This window comes from Glycine soja, chromosome 6, assembly GCF_004193775.1.
Source record: "Glycine soja cultivar W05 chromosome 6, ASM419377v2, whole genome shotgun sequence".
NCBI classification, from domain to species: domain Eukaryota; kingdom Viridiplantae; phylum Streptophyta; class Magnoliopsida; order Fabales; family Fabaceae; genus Glycine; species Glycine soja.
In genome coordinates this window covers 18,781,164-18,803,350 of record NC_041007.1, presented here as the reverse complement: position 1 = coordinate 18,803,350, position 22,187 = coordinate 18,781,164, and the positions used below count along the sequence as shown (strand labels likewise).

At 32.1% G+C, this 22,187-nt stretch overlaps 1 protein-coding gene across 4 annotated transcripts in view; it reads right to left on the bottom strand.

The window, feature by feature from the left end:
* LOC114416614 (PLASMODESMATA CALLOSE-BINDING PROTEIN 3-like) overlaps window positions 1-21,917 on the bottom strand; it is a 29,351-nt gene extending 7,434 nt beyond the window's left edge. Inside the window, exons 1-4 of one of the 4 annotated variants that reach the window (XM_028381548.1) lie at window positions 21,651-21,917; window positions 21,112-21,348; window positions 20,356-20,389; window positions 12,282-12,650 (exon numbers count right to left, since the gene is read on the bottom strand). In XM_028381548.1, coding sequence (XP_028237349.1) covers window positions 12,488-12,650; window positions 20,356-20,389; window positions 21,112-21,348; window positions 21,651-21,702 — 486 coding nt within the window. In that variant the 5' untranslated portion in view covers window positions 21,703-21,917 and the 3' untranslated portion in view covers window positions 12,282-12,487. Of the gene's footprint in view, window positions 1-12,281; window positions 12,651-12,897; window positions 12,938-20,355; window positions 20,390-21,111; window positions 21,349-21,650 lie in introns of those variants that run through there. The other 3 variants (XM_028381550.1, XM_028381549.1, XM_028381547.1) reach the window with 3 other exon arrangements.
* Between the last annotated feature and the right edge of the window lie 270 nt (window positions 21,918-22,187).

The following is a 22,187-nucleotide window of genomic DNA, read 5'->3' as shown; positions in this document are numbered from 1 at the left end:
CAATCTTCTAGACCAACTCCAACCTCCAAGTTGCATAGTTTTGATTCTTTTTTTTTTTAATAAACTTCACTGTTTTAGGCATAGGCATATGTTCATTTCCACAAGAATGTAAAATGTATTAAATCTCACCACTAATTGTCATTGTATGATGAGGATTTCACTATTTGATGGTTGAGGATTGCTCACAAGAGAAATAAAGGTAAGCAAAACAAAAAAAAATGCTTATCTTCTTTATGTTTTCTATAAAAATGCTAGAATATTTGATTTTTGTGTTATGGTCATGAAATGAAGCAACTACTTTTGTACTCATCAATGGCTTCATAATAATGGCCTCCATTTTGGCGTTGATATATATATCAAAAGAAAACTATAAAATAGATTAAAAAGAAAGCAACATAAAAGAAACCGAAGCGGCGATAGAGCCGCAGAGGATCGGTAAGGGGATAGAAGAGAAGAAACCGAAGCGGTGGCAGAGTCGCACAGGATTGGTCAAGAGGGAGAAGATATATGAAGAGAAAACTTGAATTTATTGAAATCGAAAGAAAAATTACAGAGTTTTTCCCTAATAGAGCTTCTCTCTCTAATATCTCAAATCTAACTATCTGGAAGGGTGCCTTAAAACTGAGTCGAGGACTCCTTTTATAGCCAAATTGTGTTACTGTTGCAACAGTACCGGTTATGAGATCGGAACTATTTGTATAGTACAGGTAAATAGCAATTAATCATCATTTAAAGAAATACCAAAACAATCATCTTTGTTTTGGTAAAAAGGATCATCTTCTTCTGAAGAGTTAGTTTCTTCCTTCTTTAAGGAGGAACCTTCATCTTCTTCTTGCTGAAGGATTTGTAAGACTTCTTTGAGATTTTTGGCCAGACTTTCTTTTGATCTGGAACTTGCAAGGAATGCAGCGAGTTGGGACTTCTGGTTAAGAAACAATGAAGTCTTAGGATCAGCTGCTTTGAGGAGCTCTGGATGAGCCTTAAACCAAAGCTTGACCTGTTATGGTTCTACTTTGGATACATCAAATTGTGCCCACCACTTTACAAAGGTGTGTCTCTGAAGTGACAAGAAATTTTTGTTTCCTTCGGTTTTGCTATACCTGTATTGCCAGGAGAAAATCCAGGATAAAGCAAAACTAGAAAAATATTTGAGGTATGCTGGAATTCTCGATTCTTGGGAATTGTATAGTTTGTTAAATTGAGCATATCCTTGTTGGACTTGTTCCAGGAAAATTTCAGGTATTGGGCCGAAGAAGTCCCACCATTGAAGAAACCAATTGGGAAAATTGTAGACTATGTTAGTCTTAAAGTAAATAAGCCATTAATGTTTGAATCTGGTATTTTGGTGCCAAAATACTTTGGTCCAGACATCGATATAATCCCAATAGGTATAACCTACAGGATCAAAGGGTGCAAAGAATTTCTTGGCTTGATTTAGGTTTGGTCCAAATTGTCTTGGTTGCATTACCTTTAGGATCTTGATTGTTGAATGAGTGCTTAAAGATTGGTCTTTTGGATCTTTGAAATGTTTGATAGACACTGAGTTTGAGTCTATCAGTATGAACTCATAAAAAGTCCTTGTTTTATTGATAGTGGTGGGTTTGAAATGGAATCCTGGAGGGAAAGCCTTAGCTGTAGCCTTAAAGGGATTTTTGTCCCAATACTCCGGTTTCATCTGCAAAATAGTTGAAAATTTATTTTTTATAAACATAACTATTAGTTTGTTTGGTGGTGTTTGTGGTTGAGATAGGGTTTGTTTCCCTTTAGGATTGGCAATTATTTTCGATTGTGAGGAATTTTGAATCATGGTTTGTAGGTCTCTTTCAGAATCATCATCAGATTCAGAGGCAATGTCTGTGCAAGTCTTTTTAACTATTTTTGGGAGTTTGGTTAGACCTATTTCTTGTAGGGCCTACAGAGTTTGTACTGAGAAGGCATAGTCGGCCTTTGTTTGTTTTGCGGTTGTAGTTTTGGGAGATCCTGAGTGGATGACTCAAGTTTGATGGTGACTATTTGGGTCGATGACCCTTCTTTTTTGGGTTTCTAGGAAGATGCCCCGGCCTGGATTGGTGACCCAGAGGATATGGAAGAACTCCTTTTGATGGTTGGCTCCGGTGGGGCCAACTTAAAACCTTTACCTGTGATTTTTCCTCCCCGTAGGGAGGTTTCGGACCCCTTAGGCGGCATGATAATTTTTCTATAAGAATTCATAGGTAAGATAGTCAGATAGAGAGTTTGAGGTGCCGTTGATATATTCTATATCAAAATAAAAAACACTTAAAATTACTTGTCATCTTGCAAAAATCTATTTCGAGGTAAGGTTTTTTACATATTTTTGTAAAATATCTTTGGCTGATTTACAATCAACCCGAATTAAAATTTTCTGATTTAATAAATCAGATTGAAATTTGGAAATGCACAAAACAATTGCTAAAACTTCCTTTTTAACGGTTAAATATTTTAGTTGTGCAGAATTCCAATGCTTTCATGTGTATGCAATGACATGTTCTTGGTCATGGACTCTTTGTTTAAGGATACCACCATAACCTATGTCAGATGCATCAGTTTCAACAATTTTGAATGCCTGCGGAATTGGGAGATACAAACATTTTATGGATTGGACTTTGAGTTTGATGTCTTTGACAGTTTGAGTATGAATGTCAGACCAAGAAGGCGGATTTTTCTTCAACCTATCATGCAATGGCTTGACAATATTGTTTAAGTATAATACAAATTCTCCTACATAGTTCAAACAACCAAGAAATCTTTGTAGCTGGGTTTTGTCAAAAATTGGTTGGGGAATTTGTCTGCGAATTCTATTGATCTATCTATAGGTATGATTGTACCCTGGTGAATGTTATGACCAAGGAATCAAATCTTTGTTTGAAATAGATTGATCTTTATTTTGGAGACGGCGAGACCGTTTTGTTTGATGATGTGAATAAAAGTTTGCAAGTGTTTAAAATGTTGGTCTATGTTTTGGGAGAAGATTAAAACATCATCTATGTAGACAATGACAAATTTTGAATAGGGATTGAAAATATCGTTCATGATTTTTTGGAATTCTGATGGGACGTTCTTCAAACCGAATGACATAGCATTCCATTCGTATTGCCCGAAAGGTACTGTAAAGGCAGTTTTGTACCTATCAAATTCTTGTATCTGGATTTGCCAAAATTCAGATTTCATGTCAAATTTGGAAAATATTTTTGTGGAATTTAATCTGTTAAGTAAATCTTTTTTGTTTGAAATATGATACCTAATCCATTGTAAAGCTTGGTTTAAAGGTTTATAATTTATGACTAAACGAGGTGTACTCCGTTCAAGCTCTGATTGTTTATTGACGTAGAAAGCAGCGCAAGACCATGGGCTTTCACTCTTTCTAATCAAACCTTTATCAGGCAAATCTTTAATTTCTTTTTGGCAATATTGGAGAAGTTCTTCATTCATTTGGATTGGTCTAGCTTTTGTCGGAATTTGTTTTTCCCTAAAATCTTTCTCATAAGGGAGACCAACAATATGTTTCTTACGATTCCAGAATGCATGTGGCAAATCGGAACAAATGGTTAATTGGATATGTTGTAACAAGGTTTGGATTTTCTCTTTTACTTTTGATTTTTCCAATTGTGACTAAATGTTACTAAAAGAGTTTTCTTCTTTTAAGAAATTGATTTGACTAATTTTCCTTTCTATGAAATTTATATTTCTTGTGATTGGTTTAGTAGAAAAATTAAATATAATTTTTCTTCCCAAATGAGTGGTAGTTATTCCTTCCCTAGATATCTGAAGGGGGAATAAGGCTCTAATGAAGGGTGTTCCTAAGATAACCTCATTCTTTAGGTTTTTTACCAGAAGAAAGTTTGTGTTAATCCTAAAACCCTGATTTTCTATGATTACGCTTGATAATTTGTAATTAATCTTTAATTTTGAGTCATTGGCCGTACTTAGTTTTTCTGAGGTTTTCTCAAAGAATTTAGTAGGAACTAATCCTTCCAAAATATAGTTTGATTCAGCCTCGGTGTCAAATAGGGTCATTGTTTCTAAAACAAAATCATTAATAATGATTCTAATGTTTATATAAAATTTTTGGATCTTAATCTTGTTGATTAATCCCATAAACATTTCATCTTCTAGATTTTCATTTTCTACATCTTTCTCAGAATCACTATTTTCTTCTAGTTGATATAGGATGATCTGATGAATTGCTTGTTGTTGTCGAAGTTCCTTAACTTCTTTTTTCAAATTATTAATCTCTGTCTGGAGATCTTGGATTATGGTTGGTTTTTCTGAAATGTTTTCTAATTTTTTGAATATATTGCTAACATCAAAATTATTATTTGTAATAAAGTATTTTGGCTTGGGTTTGGTTTCCAAAGACTTTCTCAGTTTTTCCAGGAAAACCTTCTTTTCCTGGGGGTCTGGTATGGAATTGATTGCTTCGAACAAGAGATCTTGTTCTCTTGTTAGAGTATTGATTTCTTGTATATCTTCATCGTCTGTAGACGATGGTTGGTCATCTTGCTGAATTAGGTTTAGATTCTCTTCAGAGGATGTAAAGGATGTAAAGGATGTATTTTCCAATTCTTCCTCTAAGGTCTCGATAAGCAAATTATTAATCTGATCTTCCATAGTTGGATCTAGGTTAAGGTTTCTTAATTTTTTTCTTTAACCTATAGTATTTGCTAATGTGGCCTTGTTTCCCACAATTGTAGCATGTTATCTTGGGTTTTACGTTTTGGCTTTGAAGTTTCAGTCTCTTTGCTGGTTGGGGGTTTATGCGAGTATTTCCTTCTTGGAAATCTCTTTTGGTTGAAGGTTTTACTTCCATGGGATTCTTTGCTAAGGTTTTGTTTCTTCTTTTGCTTTGGACAGGCGGGTAGTCCAAATTGTTCGCAGAAAGATCCTAAATCTCTCTTTGTCTGGGCCTTCTTTTTGGCTAATTGTCTTTGGATTTTGTCATCTTGACAGATGATCAAAGCTACTTTCTGGACATATGAAATTAATTGATCATAACTTAAATTCTCATATGGGATGTCTCCATTGATAGATTGGCTAAGGATTTTGTCTCTAACCTTATCTCCTAATGATCTTGGAAGACCGACTAGAAATTTTTCTTTCCAGAAAGGTTGTTGGCTATCCTCTCTTGTGTAAACTCTAGTTAGGAAGGTGTCTCTATACCACCTAAAATCTGCTAAAGTTCTACACTTAAGATTGGATAATAATTATGCTGACCTATCTTTCTAAAGTGATGGGTCACCGATAAAGTGTTGAGCTATTGTAAAAATAAGGGTATTAACAGTGTCAAGAATCTTCTTATTATCATCATTTGTAATGACTTTTCCATTGAGATCCATTTTGACTGCGTCGTAAATTTTTTATTTTTCATCATTAGTGAGATAATTATCACACCATCCCTTTAATTGGTCGGAAAATCCTGCCACTAGGATATCGATGATTGTTTCCTCTGAACACTCATGGGATGTCTGGTAAGCCGTGACTACCATTGTCATGTGTTGGAGTGTATTCATAATATTATATTTTGTTTGGGCATCTATATTCCATTCACAGATGTTGTTTACGCTGAAACTTTTAAAATTATTCTCGCCTCTTTCTTCTAACAGGAGGTCAAGGGCGGTTGGTCTTTGGTAATAAAGTTTGGAGGGTGTTTTCCAATGTCTGGAATTTATTGGATTTATATCCTTCTCAGATACTGAACCTATTTCAGTTTCGGGTTTTGAATTTTGATCAATATCTTCATTAATATCATTAATTAATTTGGAGGTGCTTCTTGTTCTCATTTTTTATGTTTCTTCCGAAGGTTGGGGAGTTTCAGGGATGACTCTAAGTAAACTATCAATCTTGTTTAATAATTCACTATTGTTGTCACCTACTTCTTTCGTAAAGGATTTGTTTTTCCTAAGTTCCCTAATTTTTTGTTTTGCCTTTTCACTAACCTTAAAAGGTTTGAATAAGGGTTTTTCTATAAGGACATTTGACAAAGATTCTTCATGAGTTTTCTATTTAGGAGTTGCCTTTGTTTTAATGGATTCTCCTAAAACTTGAAGGTATTTATTGGTATAATTAGCCTGTTCCATTAGGCTCTTGATGTCTTTGGAAGTTATTTCTTCATTGACATCTTTTGTTTTGAATGGCGTGGCCATGACAGGATTATCATTACTGTCTTTGACCTTTGGTAATTGGTAATGAGTTGTTGGAGGTAATTCCAATTGGATCAACTCATCATCTTTGATTTGCTAGTTTGTAATGACATTGGTTGTTAGTATAGGCATGGAACCAATCAAAGAAAAATATGTTGATCTTGACTCTTTTGAAAAATTTATAAAACTTGTCTTGGATTTGTTTTCTATTTGAACCCTTAAAATATTGAAAAAACCATCTCCTTTGAGGTTCATTCTCTGGAGAATAAAAGTCTTTCTTAAGGGTATCCTTATCAATGCTAAATTTGTCAGATAGCATCATAAGGTTCATGCATAGAAGAGTATGTTGGAGATTGGATTGACTTTTGGTCGTCCTCTTGCTCTTGATTGTATATTGTTCTAGGTATACTAGAAGTTGTATCTAATCCTTGGAGGTTTAAACTAGTAAACTAGTTTTGTGACATAGATCTAGTTAATCCTACTTGAATTGATCAGGTTCTTACCGAAAAAGACCATTTTGTCGATTCGTATTCGGATCTTGAGGCTCTTATTCTTGATGAAAAGGAATTTCTCCTATTAAAGGTTATTTCTACCTTACCGGGGTTATCTTGCTTAATTTGTTCTATAGTTGGAGCGGGACGGGAGACTGACGGTGTGGCCTTGTCCATGACCCATTTTTCAAGGAGAGTTACCTCATCTCATTTTATGGTTCTTGGGAGAGAAACATTGGCCTTTATCATATCAGTGATAAACAAAGTTGTCTCTCCTTTTTGTGGTTTTAGAAGGACTCGTGATGCATAACTGTTCATGACCTTGTACTGAATCCTATATATTAATGATGTTGGGATTGATCCTTCTTTCATGTCAAGTCCATGAAAGTGGATGTTTAGGAACTGAGAGTCAAGAATGTTTCTATCCACCAGACTCACTGTTTTGTTTGGATAACAATTGAAATAGACTGGACCTTGTCCTAAGCTTGTTTCTACCGTTCCTGTTAAGCAATCTTCGAATTTGTTGTGCCTAATATCTCTAAGACACATTAATATTGCGGCATCTATGCCCATATCAATTAAAGGCTTGATGGCTACTTGTACACATCCTATGTGTAGGTATTTGTATTTTCGACTATGTTCATAAATTGAGTTTTTTGAAAGTAAATGAAATTCTTCCCCTATATCATGTCCTAGAGGAATATTATTTTCTACAGTTTTGATTATGTAATCAAAATTATGTTTGTCTTTGATTGTCTCAAAAACATACAGTGAGTCCTGAGGGATTTCCGGAATACTCCAGTCATTCATATTTTGATTTATTTCTTCGAATCGGACCTCCTCATCGAAGAGATTGGGTTTTGGGGCGACCTCGTGGGTCTGGTTTTCTTGCTCATTGAGCAAATTTAGGTGTCTAGAAGAACTATTTGAGGAGGATGATGATGAATTGGAACGAAAGGAAATACGGGAGAAGGACCGTAAAAAAACACGACATAATAATTTCATCCTCTAGTATCTTTGTCTTCATTTGGTTTCATAGAAGTAATTCCATAAGATTATATGTTACTAAATTTCTTGGATCTGAAAAATTAAAAAAAATAACTCTTTTTTTTAAGAACAATACAATTTGAAGTTACTCATATAGCCACCGGTATATTTTGTCTTAATATTTTACTTGAACAGTACACCTTAGCCTTACTGCCCTTTCTCATTCACTGGTCTTACTACTACAGTACCATTCAACTAAAATACCAGACTGTTGTACTTCCAAGAGTATGGTTCAAACATGTACTGTTTAAATTAAACGTACTATACATCATTGGAAAATATTTTCTGTACATAGTTTCAAATCCATGAAATCAGTTAACATATATCCTTACGGACACTATTCCTACTTCCCCATATGACTTTAAGTTTGATCTCTGGTATCAGAGCCAGATGGGGAAGTAGGAATATTGTCTGTAAGGACATATGTTAACTGATTTCATGGATCTGAATTTATGTACGGTAACTGTTTTCATGGATGTACAGTACTTTTAAGCCGTATATGTTTGAACAATATTTCTGGAAGTACATCAGTCTGATATTTTAGTTAAATGATACTATAGCAGTAAGTCTCGTGGATGAGAAAGGGCAGTAAGGCTAAGGTGTATTGTTCAAATAAAATATTAAGGCATAATATACTAGTGACTATAAGAGTAATGTTCAAACTATATTGTCCGATAAAAAAAAGAGTTAATTTTTTTTCAGATCCAAGAAATTTAGTAACATATAACCTTATGAAAACATTTCTATGGAACCACATGAAGGCAAAGATACTAAGGATGAATTAATTATGTCACGTCTTTTACGTTTTTTCTCACGTATTTATTTTAGATCTAACTCATCTTCATCATTATCCTCAATAAGTTTCCCAAGAAACACCAATTTGCTCAACGAGCAAGAAAACCAGACCCACAAGGTCGCTCCTAAACATAATCTCTTCGATGAGAAGTCAGATTCGAAGATATAAATCAAAATATGGATGACTAGAATATTCCAGAAATCCCTCAAGATACACTATATGTTCCTGAGATAATTAAAGGCAAACATAATTTTGATTACATAATCAAAACTATAGAGAATAATATTCCTCTAGGATAAGATATAGGGGAAGAATTTCATTTACTTTCAAAAAATTCAATTTATGAGCATAGTCGTAAATACAAATATCTACACATAGGATGTGTACAAGTAGCCATCAAGTCCTGAATTGAGATGGACATAGATGCAGCAATATTAATGTGCCTTAGAGATGTTAGGCATAACAAATTTGAAGATTCCTTGATAGGAACAGTAGAAACAAGCCTAGGACAAGGTCCGGTATACTTCAATTGTTATCCAAGCAAAACAGTGAGTTTGATGGACAGAAACATTCTTGACCCTCTGTTCTTAAATATCCACTTTCATGGCCTTGACATGAAAGAATGATCAATTTCGACGGCCTTAATCTACAGGATTCAGTACAAAGTCATGAACACTTGTGCGTCAAGAGTCCTATTAAAACCATAAAGAGGAGAGACAACTTTGTTTATTACTGATATGACAAAGGCCAATGTTTCTCTCCCGAGAACAATAAAATGGGATGAGGTAACTTTTCCTGAAAAATAGGTCATGGATAAGGCCACACTGTTTGTTCCCTGACCTGCTCCAACCATAGAACAAATTACACAAGACAATTCTGGTAAGGTAGAAATAACCTTTAACAGGAGAAATTCTTTCTCATCAAGGATAGAAGCCTCTTGGTCTAAATATGAGTTAGCAAGAAGGTCTTTCTCGATGAGAACCCGTTCAATTCCAGTAGGATTAACTAGATCTGAGTCACACAATCAGTTCCCTATTGTAAACCTCCAAGGTTTAGATACCACTTCTAGTATACCTAGAACAACATACAACCAAGAACAAAAGGACGACCAAAAGTATATCTTCCTATTTTGTCTATTACACTAAATCGGTTCTCCTATTTTTTAATTCACTATTTGAGTCTCTTATATTTCAAAATATATTTTTATTTTATATATTATATTTTTATAATCTTATGTATTTTTATTACACTATTCAAAAATTATTTTATAAAGTAAATATATAATATAAATTTTATCTTTAATGTATATTTTTTACATAAATTATAATTTCATAAAATGACAATATTTTATTATCTTTTTAATATCTATATATGTGATTTAATGACAATATTTTTTTACCTATATTAAGATATTCTTGTTATTTATTAAATAAAATCAAAGTATTTTTTATTTTTTAAAATATTTATGTATGTAATTTATTGACATTATTTTTATCTATATTATAATAAATAACATGAATCTTTTAATATAGATAAAAAAATATTGTCACTAAATCACAAGCATTATTTTAAAAGATAAATATAATATAGAAAATAAAAATAAAAATAAAACTTATATAAATACATATAATTACAAAAGGCTTAATTACAACACTTACATAGATGGATACACTATTCTTTCTAAAGATGTGTTGATAAACAAGATATAGAAAACCAAATGGTTTTCTAAATTTGATCTAAAATCTGGATTTCACCAAGTTAAGATGCATCCCAATTCTATAAAATGGACTGCCTTTTCTTGTTCAAAAGGATTATTCGAATGGAAAGTAATGTCTTTCGGATTGAAAAACGGACCACAAATTTTCCAAAGAAAAATGGATAATATTTTTGAAAATTACAAAGAATTTACTTATACATATATAGATGATGTACTCATCTTTCAAAAACTAAAGAAGACCATTATCTACATCTCAAACAAGTTCTTCATTTATTTGAAAAATTTGGCTTAATTATTTCAAAGTCAAAAATGGAGATTTGCACGACTCATTTCATTCCAAGGAACAGAAATAGGAAACGGGAAAATAAGGCTTCAGCCTCATATCTCCCAAAATATTCTTAGTTTTCCAGATAAAATGGAAGACATAAAAACCCTGAGAGCTTTTCTAGGCCTGCTCAATTATGCAAGAAATTTCATTAAAGATCTAGGAAAATACACCACTCCTCTTTACAACAAAACATCTTTGATAGGACAAAGGAAATTCAATACAGAGGATATAAAATTAGTCCAAAAAATAAAAGAAATGGTTAATAATTTTTCATATCTATCTTTACCACTAGATTCCGACTATTTAGTCAAAGAATGTGATGGTTGTGAACAAGGATGGAGAGCCATCCAAAAGAAAAAGAAAAAGAAAAATGAAAAAATTCATGATGAAGAAATCTGTAGGCATGCTTCAGGAAAATACCACACAAAACCACAAGTATACTCAACTTCTACATATTACAAAGTAAATGTCCTAATAAATGTTTTAGAAAGATTTAAACTCTTCTTGATTAATAAAAGTGAAATTACCATAAAAACCGATTGCAAAGCAATAATGGCTTATGGTAGCCAACAATTAAATACTGATAAAAAGCCTCACAAAAGATGGCTTTTGTTCCAAGAATATGTTTATCATAACTGAATAAAAATAAATTTTGAACACATAAAAGGAGTTAAGAATGTTGCTGCTAATATTATTTCTCGTTTTGTAGGGATACAACAAGATGAAGCCTTCTAAGTCTCTTACCAAAATATAAAACAAAAAAATGAAGTTTGGTAATCAAAAATTGTCTGTACTTACAAACGAGTTTCACTACCCCGGTAAGTAAACTGTCAATGACAAATTTAATTGCCTTATTGATAATATTTGAAATATTCCAAAGCATACAAACAATAATGAGCAATTCGTTTGTTCAATGAAAATGGCATAATTTATGCCTTATACAACTTCTGCACAGCAGATAACCAAGGAGTCTATCTCCTTACAAAAGCCTCTCCTTCTGGGAAAGGTTATACAGCTTGTGTCTTGTTATCAGGCCCCATAAAGGTGTTTATACCAATTTTAAAGACCTTTGCCTTGCAAAGGAGGGTATTCAAAGCCCAATTTACAAAGGATTTTATTCAAGGGAAGAAGCAAAAAAAGTCATTGAACTAAATACCATAGATATCAATAAAATAAAAAAGGCCCTTGAACCAGAAAACACGACTATAGTCATAAATGCTGACCAAACCAAGATTCGGCACAAAACCTATAAAGACTCAGTCAACCCAAATATCCACGGACCAATAAATGGCTTGAACCTAGACAATTTCAAGAAAATACAAAACTTATTGTTTAAGGTACACAACAACCAAACCCAAATTTCGGGTCTCTACATAGGCGTGCATGCTTATTTCAATCAAAAATTTGTATGCACCAACAAAACCCCATTTTGCGAAGACAAAAGCAATTATCCTTGCAAAATAAAATTCCTTTTCAGAAAAGTCAGATTAAACCTGGACTAGTTTAAATCCTTTGGATATGAGGACTTAGCGATCTCCATGAAGAGTCTACTAGATTATGGATGTTTGGAATCAATCTTGATTCCTCCATCGGATAGATTTGAAGGATTTAACCCCTCAATTAATGAAGCTATAAACCTAATACAAGCAGAAATGATGGATTACATTGCCATCAAAATAACAACCTACCCGAACAATTTTTCTGCACAAAATTACCCCTGCCATGTCATAAAACTCCTACCAGATGATCATAGAAACTTTCCTTGTCTGTTCAATGATGAATATGAAAGTTGGGATGTACAGCGTAACACACAGTACCAATACAGCCTCATGAGGGCACAAATACAAGGGTATCAATGGTTCTTCTCAGAATCAGACAAACGAGAGTTTGACCTAATAAGAGAAACTTATGACACAAAGCTCTTCCAACCATCATACAATGAGAAGTTCTTCATTCCCTTCCCGGTTGATCACAACAACAAATTGGTCCAATTCTTCCAAAAAGAGAAGAAAGATAAAGAGATTTACGAAGCCAGTGGATGTCATGGACAACAGACTCCTCCTTTTCCATCCACTGATCTCTCAATGGGAGACTCATCAGACATTTTCTGATTCTGGAAATATCCAAGAAGAAGAAGATGTTACTATTACAAAATCAACAAAGAACTGAAGACAGAAGTATCCTGCCAAAATACAGCTATAAATTCAAGGCGGGAATCTTTACTATTGCAAAGACTCTGACACTTGGTCTATCTATAAAATTTTATAGTAAAAAGAGCCCTACGACAAAGTAAATGAACAGTAACTTTACTGATTTTGACTGAAAGGGCTTTTGTCTTTTTCTTTCCGTTTTCTCTATATAAAGGGTCTTCGGACTCAGTTGTAGGCACGCCAGAAAACACTAGAAAAACAAGTGAGAGAAATAGAGAGGGAAAAGTTTGTAATAGTGCATTGTGCAATAATATCAAGCTTGTATTTTGAACAACGAAAAAGTGAAAATATTATATTTTAACAAATAAATAAAATACACAGTTAAGAGTAAGCGATAAGCGGAAGAAAGGATCAAATTAGATGGATAGAAGACACTCCTCAAGTGGACACTATATATTATCTCATCTAAGAAAAATATAGAATATGATGATCTCAGACTCTCTTTTTTTTTAAAAAAATTACAAGATCCTTATCGATTTTCTGAATATTAAGCCGAGTATTGAAGATCCTTACCAGCCCACACTCTTTGGATCTTACGATGATCTTATTTTTCTCTAAGCACCAGCCTAACCATAAAGGACTTCCATTGTTTTTCAAAAATAGATATCAAGAGCACACTTTTGCAAGCTTACAAATCCCAGGTTTAAAAAAAAACAAAAAAAAAAGAAAAATTCAAAAGTAAAGTAAACATCTGGGTTCTAAATCATATTCACATTTTCTAAATGAAGATAACTAAAGCCCCTTGAGGGTGCCTTCAAAGAATTTAGCCAGACATATTGGATATCATACTTACAGTTTGACGGAAAAATCAAGGGGGAAGAGGGGGAAGATTCGAAAAGAAGCTTGATATTATTGCATAATGCACTATTACAAACTTTTTCCTCTCTGTTTCTCTCACTTGTTTTTCTATTGTTTTCTGACGTGCCTACAACTGAGTCCGAAGACCCATTATATAGAGAAAACAGAAAGAAAAAGACAAAAGTCCCTTCAGTCAAGAACAGTAAAGTTACTGTTCATTTAATTTGTCATAGGGCTCTTTTTACTAAAAAAATTTTATAGATAGACCCAGTGTTAGAGTCTTTGCAACAGTAAAGATTCCCACCTTGAATTTACAGTTGTATTTTGGCAAGATACTTCTGTCTTCAGTTCTTTGTTGATTTTGTAATAGTAACATCTTCTTCTTTTTAGATATTTTCATAATAGAAAATGTCTGATGAGTCTTCCATTGAGAGATCAGTGAATGGAAAAGGAGGAGTTTGTTGTCTATGACATCCACTAGCTTCATAAATCTCTTTATCTTTCTTCTCTTTTTGGAAGAATTGGACCAATTTATTGTTGTGATTAATCGGGAAGGGAATAAAGAACTTCCCATTGTATGATGGTTGGAAGAGCTTTGTGTCATGAGTTTCTCTTATTAGGTCAAACTCTCGTTTGTCTGATTCTAAGAAGAACCATTGATACCCTTGTATTTGTGCCCTGATAAGGCTATATTAGTATTGTGTGTTACCTTGTACATCCCAACTTTTGTATTCATCATTGAACAGACAGGAAAAGTTTCTATGATCCTCTGGTAGGAGTTTCATGACATGGCAGGGGTAATTTTGAGCAAAAAAATTGCTCGGGCAAGTTGTTATTTTGATGGTAATGTAATCCATCATTTTTGCTTGTATTAGGTTTATAGCTTCAATAATTGAGGGGTTAAATCCTTCAAATCTATCCGATGGAGGAATCAAGATTGATTCCAAACATCTATAATCTAGTAGACTCTTCGTGGAGATCGCTAAGTCCTCATATCCAAAGGACTTAAACTGGTCTAGGTCTAATCTGACTTTTCTAAAAAGGAATTTTATTTTGCAAGGACAATTGGTTTTGTCTTTGCAAAATGGGGTTTTATTGGTGCATACAAATTTTTTTATTGAAATAAGCATGCACACCTATGTAGAGACTCGGAATTTGGGTTTGGTTGTTGTGTACCTTAAACAATAAGTTCTGTATTTTCTTGAAATTGTCTAGGTTCAAGCCATTTATTGGTCCGAAGATATTTGGGCTGACTGAGTCTTTATAGGTTTTGTGACTGGTCTTGATTTGGTCAGCATTTATGACTATAGTCGTATTTTTTGGTTCAAGGGCCTTTTTTATTTTATTGATGTATGTGGTATTTAGTTCAAGGAATTTTTCTACTTCTTCCCTTGAATAGAATCCTTTGTAAATTGGGTTTTGAATACCCTCCTTTGCAAAGCAAAGGTCTTTAAAATTGGTATAAACATCTTTATGGGGCCTCATGACAAGACACAAGCTGTATAACCTTTCCCAGAAGGAGAGGCTTTTGTAAGGAGAGAGACTCCTTGGTTATTTGCTATGCAGAAGTTGTATAAGACAAAAATTATGCCCTTTTCATTGAACAAACGAATTGCTCATTATTGTTTGTATGTTTTGGAATATTCCAAATATTATCAATAAGGCAATTAAATTTGTCATTGACAACTTCCCTACCAGGGTAGTGAAACTCGTTTGTAAGTACAGACAATTCTTGATTACCAAACTTCATTTTTTTGTTTTATATTTTGGTAAGAGACTTACAGGGCTTTATCTTGTTGTATCCCAACAAAACGAGAAGGAATATCAGGAGCAACATTCTTAACTCCTTTTATGTGTTCAAAATTTATTTTTATTCCGTTATGATAAACATATTCTTGGAACAAAAGTCATCTTTTGTGAGGCTTTTTATTAGTATTTATTTGTTGGCTACCATAAGCAATTATTGCTTCGCAATCGGTTTTTATGGTAATTTCACTTTTATTAATCAAGAAGAGTTTAAATCCTTCTAAAGCATTTATTACGACATTTACTTTGTAATATGTAGAAGTTAAGTATACCTGTGGTTTTGTGTGGTATTTTCCTAAAGCATACCTACAGGTTTCTTCATCATGAATTTTTTCATTTTTATTTTTCTTTTCTTTAGGATGGCTCCCCATCCCTGTTCACAACCATCAGATTCTAGGACTAAATAGTCGAAATCTAGTGGTAAAGATAGATATGACAAATTATTAATCATTTCTTTTATTTTCTGGACTAATTTTATATCCTATGTATTGAATTTCCTTTGTCATGTCAAAGATGTTTTGTTGTAAAGAGGAGCGGTGTATTTTCCTAGATCTTTAATAAAATTTCTTGCATAATTGAGCAGGCCTAGAAAAACTCTCAGGGTTTTTATGTCTTCCATTTTATTTGGGAAACTAAGAATTTTTTGGGAGATATGAGGTTGAAGCCTTATTTTCCTGTTTCCTATTTCTGTTCCTAGGAAAGAAATATGAGTCTTGCAAATCTCCATTTTTTGACTTTGAAATAATTAAGCCAAATTTTTCAAATAAATGAAGAACTTGTTTGAGATGTAGATAATGTTCTTCTTTAGTTTTTGAAAAGACGAGTACATCATCTATATATGTACAAGTAAATTCTTTGTAATTTCCAAAAATATTATCCATTTTTCTTTGGAAAATTTGTGGTGTGTTTTTCAATCCGAAAGACATTATTTTCCATTCGAATAATCTTTTTGAACAAGAAAAGACAGTTCATTTTATAGAATCAGGGTACATCTTAACTTGGTGAAATCCAGATTTTAGATCAAATTTAGAAAACCATTTGGCTTTCAGTATCTTGTTTATCAACACATCTTTAGAAGGAATAGTGTATCCATCTATGTGAGTCTTGTCATTAAGCCTTTTGTAATTATAGACCATTATAGTTTTTCCTTTTTTTTGTTCTGAATGTTTATTAACAATAAAAGCAGGGCTTCTTTGGAGACTAGTGCTGGGTACTTAAACTTTTAGATTCAAGAGGGTTTTTATGTGGTTTTTACATTTCTCTTGTTTGAAGTTCCCATACTGAATATCTTTAGTTTTAATTATCAGATCTTAGTTTATAATTTATAATTTACATATAACAAGATCTTTTTCTCAATATTTTGTAGGGTGTTCTCCTATTATGCTTATTTTGTTTAATCTGTTGTATATTATCGAAAGTTATAATTTTATTAATTTTGACGGAATTTTAATCAGATTATGCTACGGATAATTCATATTGTATTTCGATTTCTGTTTTTATGCTTTCTAAAATATTTTCATGGTAAGAATCATGGGAAGTTTCTAAAGTGTCCATCCTACTATAATTTTGTGATTCTTTTATTTTACAGCTTTTAGGTGTGTCACAAGGACATTGATCACTAACATTAGTGGGTGTATCACCACGCTTTGTTCGTAACTCTAATATAAGTTCGTCTATTATCGATGACATTTGTGAATTTGTAGAAATTAATAAGTAATCTTTGGTAATAGTGACTGATATGTTATCATGTACGATAAAATCAAGTCTTAAAATCTTTTTTCTTTGGTTAGTTGCAAGTCCTCAACATTTGCTTTATTTATAAAGATTTTATTGCCAAAGATATTACAGTTTGTAGATAATTGGATAATAAAATTTCTGATTTCTGAATCATTAGTTATTATGTCTTTTAATTATTATATTACTTCTAAAACAATTATGTTGGGTACAACATTTTTACACATGGAAGTAAAAGAACAATCAATATCCACCAAAGCTTGCAAAATTACTTGAGTTTGGTCAAAATTGTTTATTTTTAAAAAATTTATTTTAATTAAAATACGTAGACTTTTATTTTTCTTTTTATTGCAAATTATGGCCTAATCATGCCACTCTTATTGAGTATATGTATAACGTTCATTCACCCCACAACACACACAAAAAAAAAATTATTCAATTTGTTTGAAAATATTTTTCAACTAGCTTAAAGAACAACGACGAAATTATAGATTCGAATTTAAAACAACAAAGAAGGCCCATTAATGAAGCAAATCTCTTGGGGTCCAAAGTGCTCCCACATAATGGAGCAATTATTATATGATTTTGGATTATATAGTCTTAATAATTTTATTATAAATTGAAAATTTCTACCACTTAACAATTAACCAAACCATTACTATTCTGAATCAAATAATAATTTTTACACAAGATGGGTCATCAGTCATATCATATTCATCAAGAAAATCTACACTTTTCCAAAGTTATTGGCTCAAATCTCCAAGCATTATCCTACAAGTTATTTTTTTTATTAAAGTTATATCATCATCATGTACCCAGAATAACTACTGTTCCGTGAAAAAGATGATGGGTACTCCAAACCCTGTTTTCTACTCCTTTGTTGTTTTTTTAACTTACATCCCATTAGTAAGTTTGTTCTCGGAAAGGTAAATAAATGAGATAAGAGGAGCTTAATTGGTCATATTTATCTTTTAATTTTTCTTTTTCGTTCTTGATAAGATATCATATGGTCCCAATTACTACAGTAACTATGGAGGGTTAAAACTCGCTGCCACTCCTACTATGGTATTACATTATTCTTGCGCTGAGATAGTCAAGTCATATATTTTTTAATATTGTTATGATATTTTTTATTCTTAAATTAAATATTATAAATCAATCTTGATAGCACAAACGTAAATTTAAATTATTTAACAAGCTTACTTAAAAATGTATTTAATTAAAGAATCAAAGAATATATATTAAAATCACTCTTGCCACCAATAAATGAGCAATGAATGGGTCTGCAGCATCATCATGCAATTGAAGTATTGGTCAAATGAGAAAAAGAGGTTGGCCTACAATGGACCACGTAGCTACTGCAAAAGAAATAAAAGTAGCGCTAGATTTGGACTTATCCTACGAAAAGGCAGTGTTATATTTTTCCCACTACAAGAATGGAAGGTACCTGGTCTTAAAAAATTATGAATAAATAAATAAATAAAGTAATACGTATAAACGTTTGAATAAAACATTACGTATCTATTATTTTGCAAAAAGAAAACAGAAAATCAAATCAAATTTGGGATCGAGATTCACTTCCCATCCCTTTTAGCTAGGTCGTTGCTTTTAATTAACAAAATTTAAGTATTGTTGCTTAAGGGACTGTAGTGTTATTTTTTTAATCAAAATGAAGAGTTTTGCCTCAATAGCTCATGTGGAACTTTAATGTTCAAATTACTAGAACGAAACTTTAATTTCCATCGATGAGCATCGTCACAAACTCATAAATATTTGACATTGGTAAAAAAAGAGAAATGACATATGGTAAATTTAGCCGTCCTACATCAACATATGATTTTATATGTTGCTTGTGTAGCCTCCTCTGACATTTAATATCAATTATTCAGATCAAGATATTAATTATGGATGAATGAAGCGCGTTCCTTTAAAAAATAAGTAGTAATGACAATTAACATTAAAATTTCACAGTTTTTATTTAACTTAATTTTAAAAAAACAAATACAAAAAGAATATACGTTTAGACTTTAGAGTATATTTTTATTTTTTTATTATTTAAAAAATAATGTAATAGCAATGTAAATCTTTTTATATGTTAGTATCATTATAATTCTTTTATATATGGGAATATATGAAATACCTCCACTCATACATTTTGATTGTGAAAGTAGAAAAGATGAATTACCAAATCAGATATTTTTCTTTTTCAACTTTAAAAAGATCAGGGTTTTAATCCGCACTTAAAATATTTCAGGTAAACTCTATCAAATGACCTTCATTTATTCACATATTTACACTGTCATACTCTAAGTCACAGAACCTGTATCATTATTAATTATTAACTTGTTTAAGCTCGGTAAATTTTAAAATATTACTCCCATTATTGTAAAAAATATTAATAAATTGTAAGTGCACAACAAACCCAACTTCACAGAAAAAAACAATATTATACATGTAATTGAGTTAAATATTAAATACTATATAGTAATATCGAACATCTGAACCTTTATCACCATGGCAGATTGATATAACTTATTTATACAAATATTTTTGCAACAAAAAATATAAGTTAAGAAAAATGAAAAACATTAATGTTGTAAAAAATATTATATAAATAATATAAATATATTTGTGTTTAGTTCAATTTATCTTTAAAAAAATATTTATATTTGTTTTAACTTTACGAGAAAATTTTAAAAAATAAATAATATTTTATTAAAATAATCCCTACGACATAATCGACCGTTTCAATTCATTGTTCTCTTTTTTTTATCATAATTCATTATTCTCTGAATCAAAATGTAACACGTGAAATTTTTTTTATAAAGCTCACAAAATCTGTAAGACTAGGAACAACCCTTTCATATGAATATGGTTTGGAAATCCAACTACATTACTCGTTGGTCAAGCTGAGAATATGCCAAACAAATGAATAATGCACACTCTCCCCCCACTTCCCCCCAAAAGAGAACCTTTTGTGGGGGATAGATAATTTTAATTTAAGCAGTGCTCACAGTCTCTATTATTATGAGAAAAGTAAAGTCACTTGCTACCACATAAAGTCAATAGCCACTATTCTACTACATGTGTGTACTATAGACAATACCAGCTACCATATACTACAACTTTAAGAAAAGGAAAATAAAAATTAAACTAGGTAGTTAAAGGGGAAATTTGTAAAATTGTTCAAAGGTTAGAAGAATCAAATTCCAAGCTAAAAAAAAAAAAGGAAACAAAAGAAGAAGAGCAAGAGGGGTTTAAGATGCATACCTGGCGCTTGCAGGGTAGGAACAACCTCCAGTGCCTGCTCATAAAAAACAACAAACAAGGGAATCAAAAACCAGGGTCAGATGTTATTTTTCAAAACAATTTGTGTTCCTTGGTTTTACTCTTTTAGACAGTTTCTATGATATCCTTGGAAATATAACAATTTTGATATTGGGTCACTAGTAAATTATCCTTGGAAATATAACAATTTTAATATTGGGTCACTAGTAAATTTAAATAAGTTTAAGGACACTAAAGAAGAGAAAGATTTTTAAAAAGTAGTACTAAAATCATAAATTATTTGGGTCTAACCCAGTAGACAATAGGCATTCAACTTGTGGGAACAATCTAAATTGGATTTCTACAAAACATTGTGGAGAGGTAAAAAATTTTAAATATGACCAAGTTTAGGAGGATTAATCTTATAATCACTTCAAAATAATGAAGTTTTAAAGGATGGATAGTGGGCTAAGATTTTGTTATATTTATTTAAGTAAAAATAATCTATTTAATAAAATAATTTGTGTTTAATTCTCATTATGTAAGATTATTTTGGATTAACATCAAACAAGGAATAAGATTACTCTCTTACCCAATAAATTAAAAGAAGCACGGAAGGTAAACATATGTCTGAGTCTCACAGTAAAAACCAAATAAAAAACTACTAGAATCCTTTAATTTTTTTTAATTTTATTATGACCAATTTTTATTTTTTTTCATGAAAGAAAAAGGATGAAAACAGTGGGGTGGAGGAATTACTGGGATCTGATGCAGTAACAGTGGCGGTTCCTGCAAAGTCACAGGATCCTTGTGCTTGACCCTTCCTTTGGAAATAGCTGTTAACTGCATAGTTACAGTGAGCTCTCACAGTGTTGGGTTGGAAACAAGGGCCATTCTGATGCAAAGGGTTACAATCAGCCCCAGCTCCACAAGCATAATCTAAGGTTTTCTGCAATATTGCATCACTTCCTTCCTTGCAAACACACCAAGTGGCACCTATTACATTATTCCACATAAACAAGTTTAAGCCAAAAAAAAGAAATTACAAGTTACAAGTACACATATATATTCCAAATAAAGCAAAACGTGTTTAAATCATATTTCAACAAACGTGGAATTATGTTGTTACACTCTATGCATATGATTGATACACGGTAACTGTATTATGTTCTAACATAAAAAAAAGAAGATCTTAACCCCGTGTTTAGCCAAAAAGAGTTTAAAAAAAAAAAAAAGATGCTTTGTTGGTTCAGATGAAAGAAGATATAATGTGGTGGTTGAATAGTTAAAGGGCTTACTTGAAGAGCCAGTGAAGGCTAAAAGAAGCACTGCAAGAGCAAACAAGGCCATGTTGCTGATTTTTAGAGGTGGAAGGAGAGAGAAGGGGTTATTTGGAATGGTTGCTAGAGAGTAGAAGAGAGAGAAAGTGGTGTGAGATCAGAAAATGAGAGTCACCAAGACAAAAATATAAAAATAAATAAAAGAGATGATTTTGATTTTGAATTTTTGAAGCAATAAAAGAAAGAAAGTTGTGTAAACGGTGTGTGGTGGAATGATGGACCCGTTTGGTGTCTCTTGTTGTGAGTACTTTTGGTTTTGGTACACTTGCATTGCATTAATATAGTTACGGCTATGAGTTGATTTATGCTATTTTTATGGTTTCATGTTCTTTTACTTGTATAAAGGGAGAAAATATTTGCATAGGGACTCGTGGAAGGCTTAACAGAGTGCGTGGCATGAGCAGAGGAACAGAGAACTCTTACCTCCTGTGTTGTTATAAGAGTGTGTATTTTATTAAGATTTCTTTTATTTATATATATTTCTAAAAAAACGTT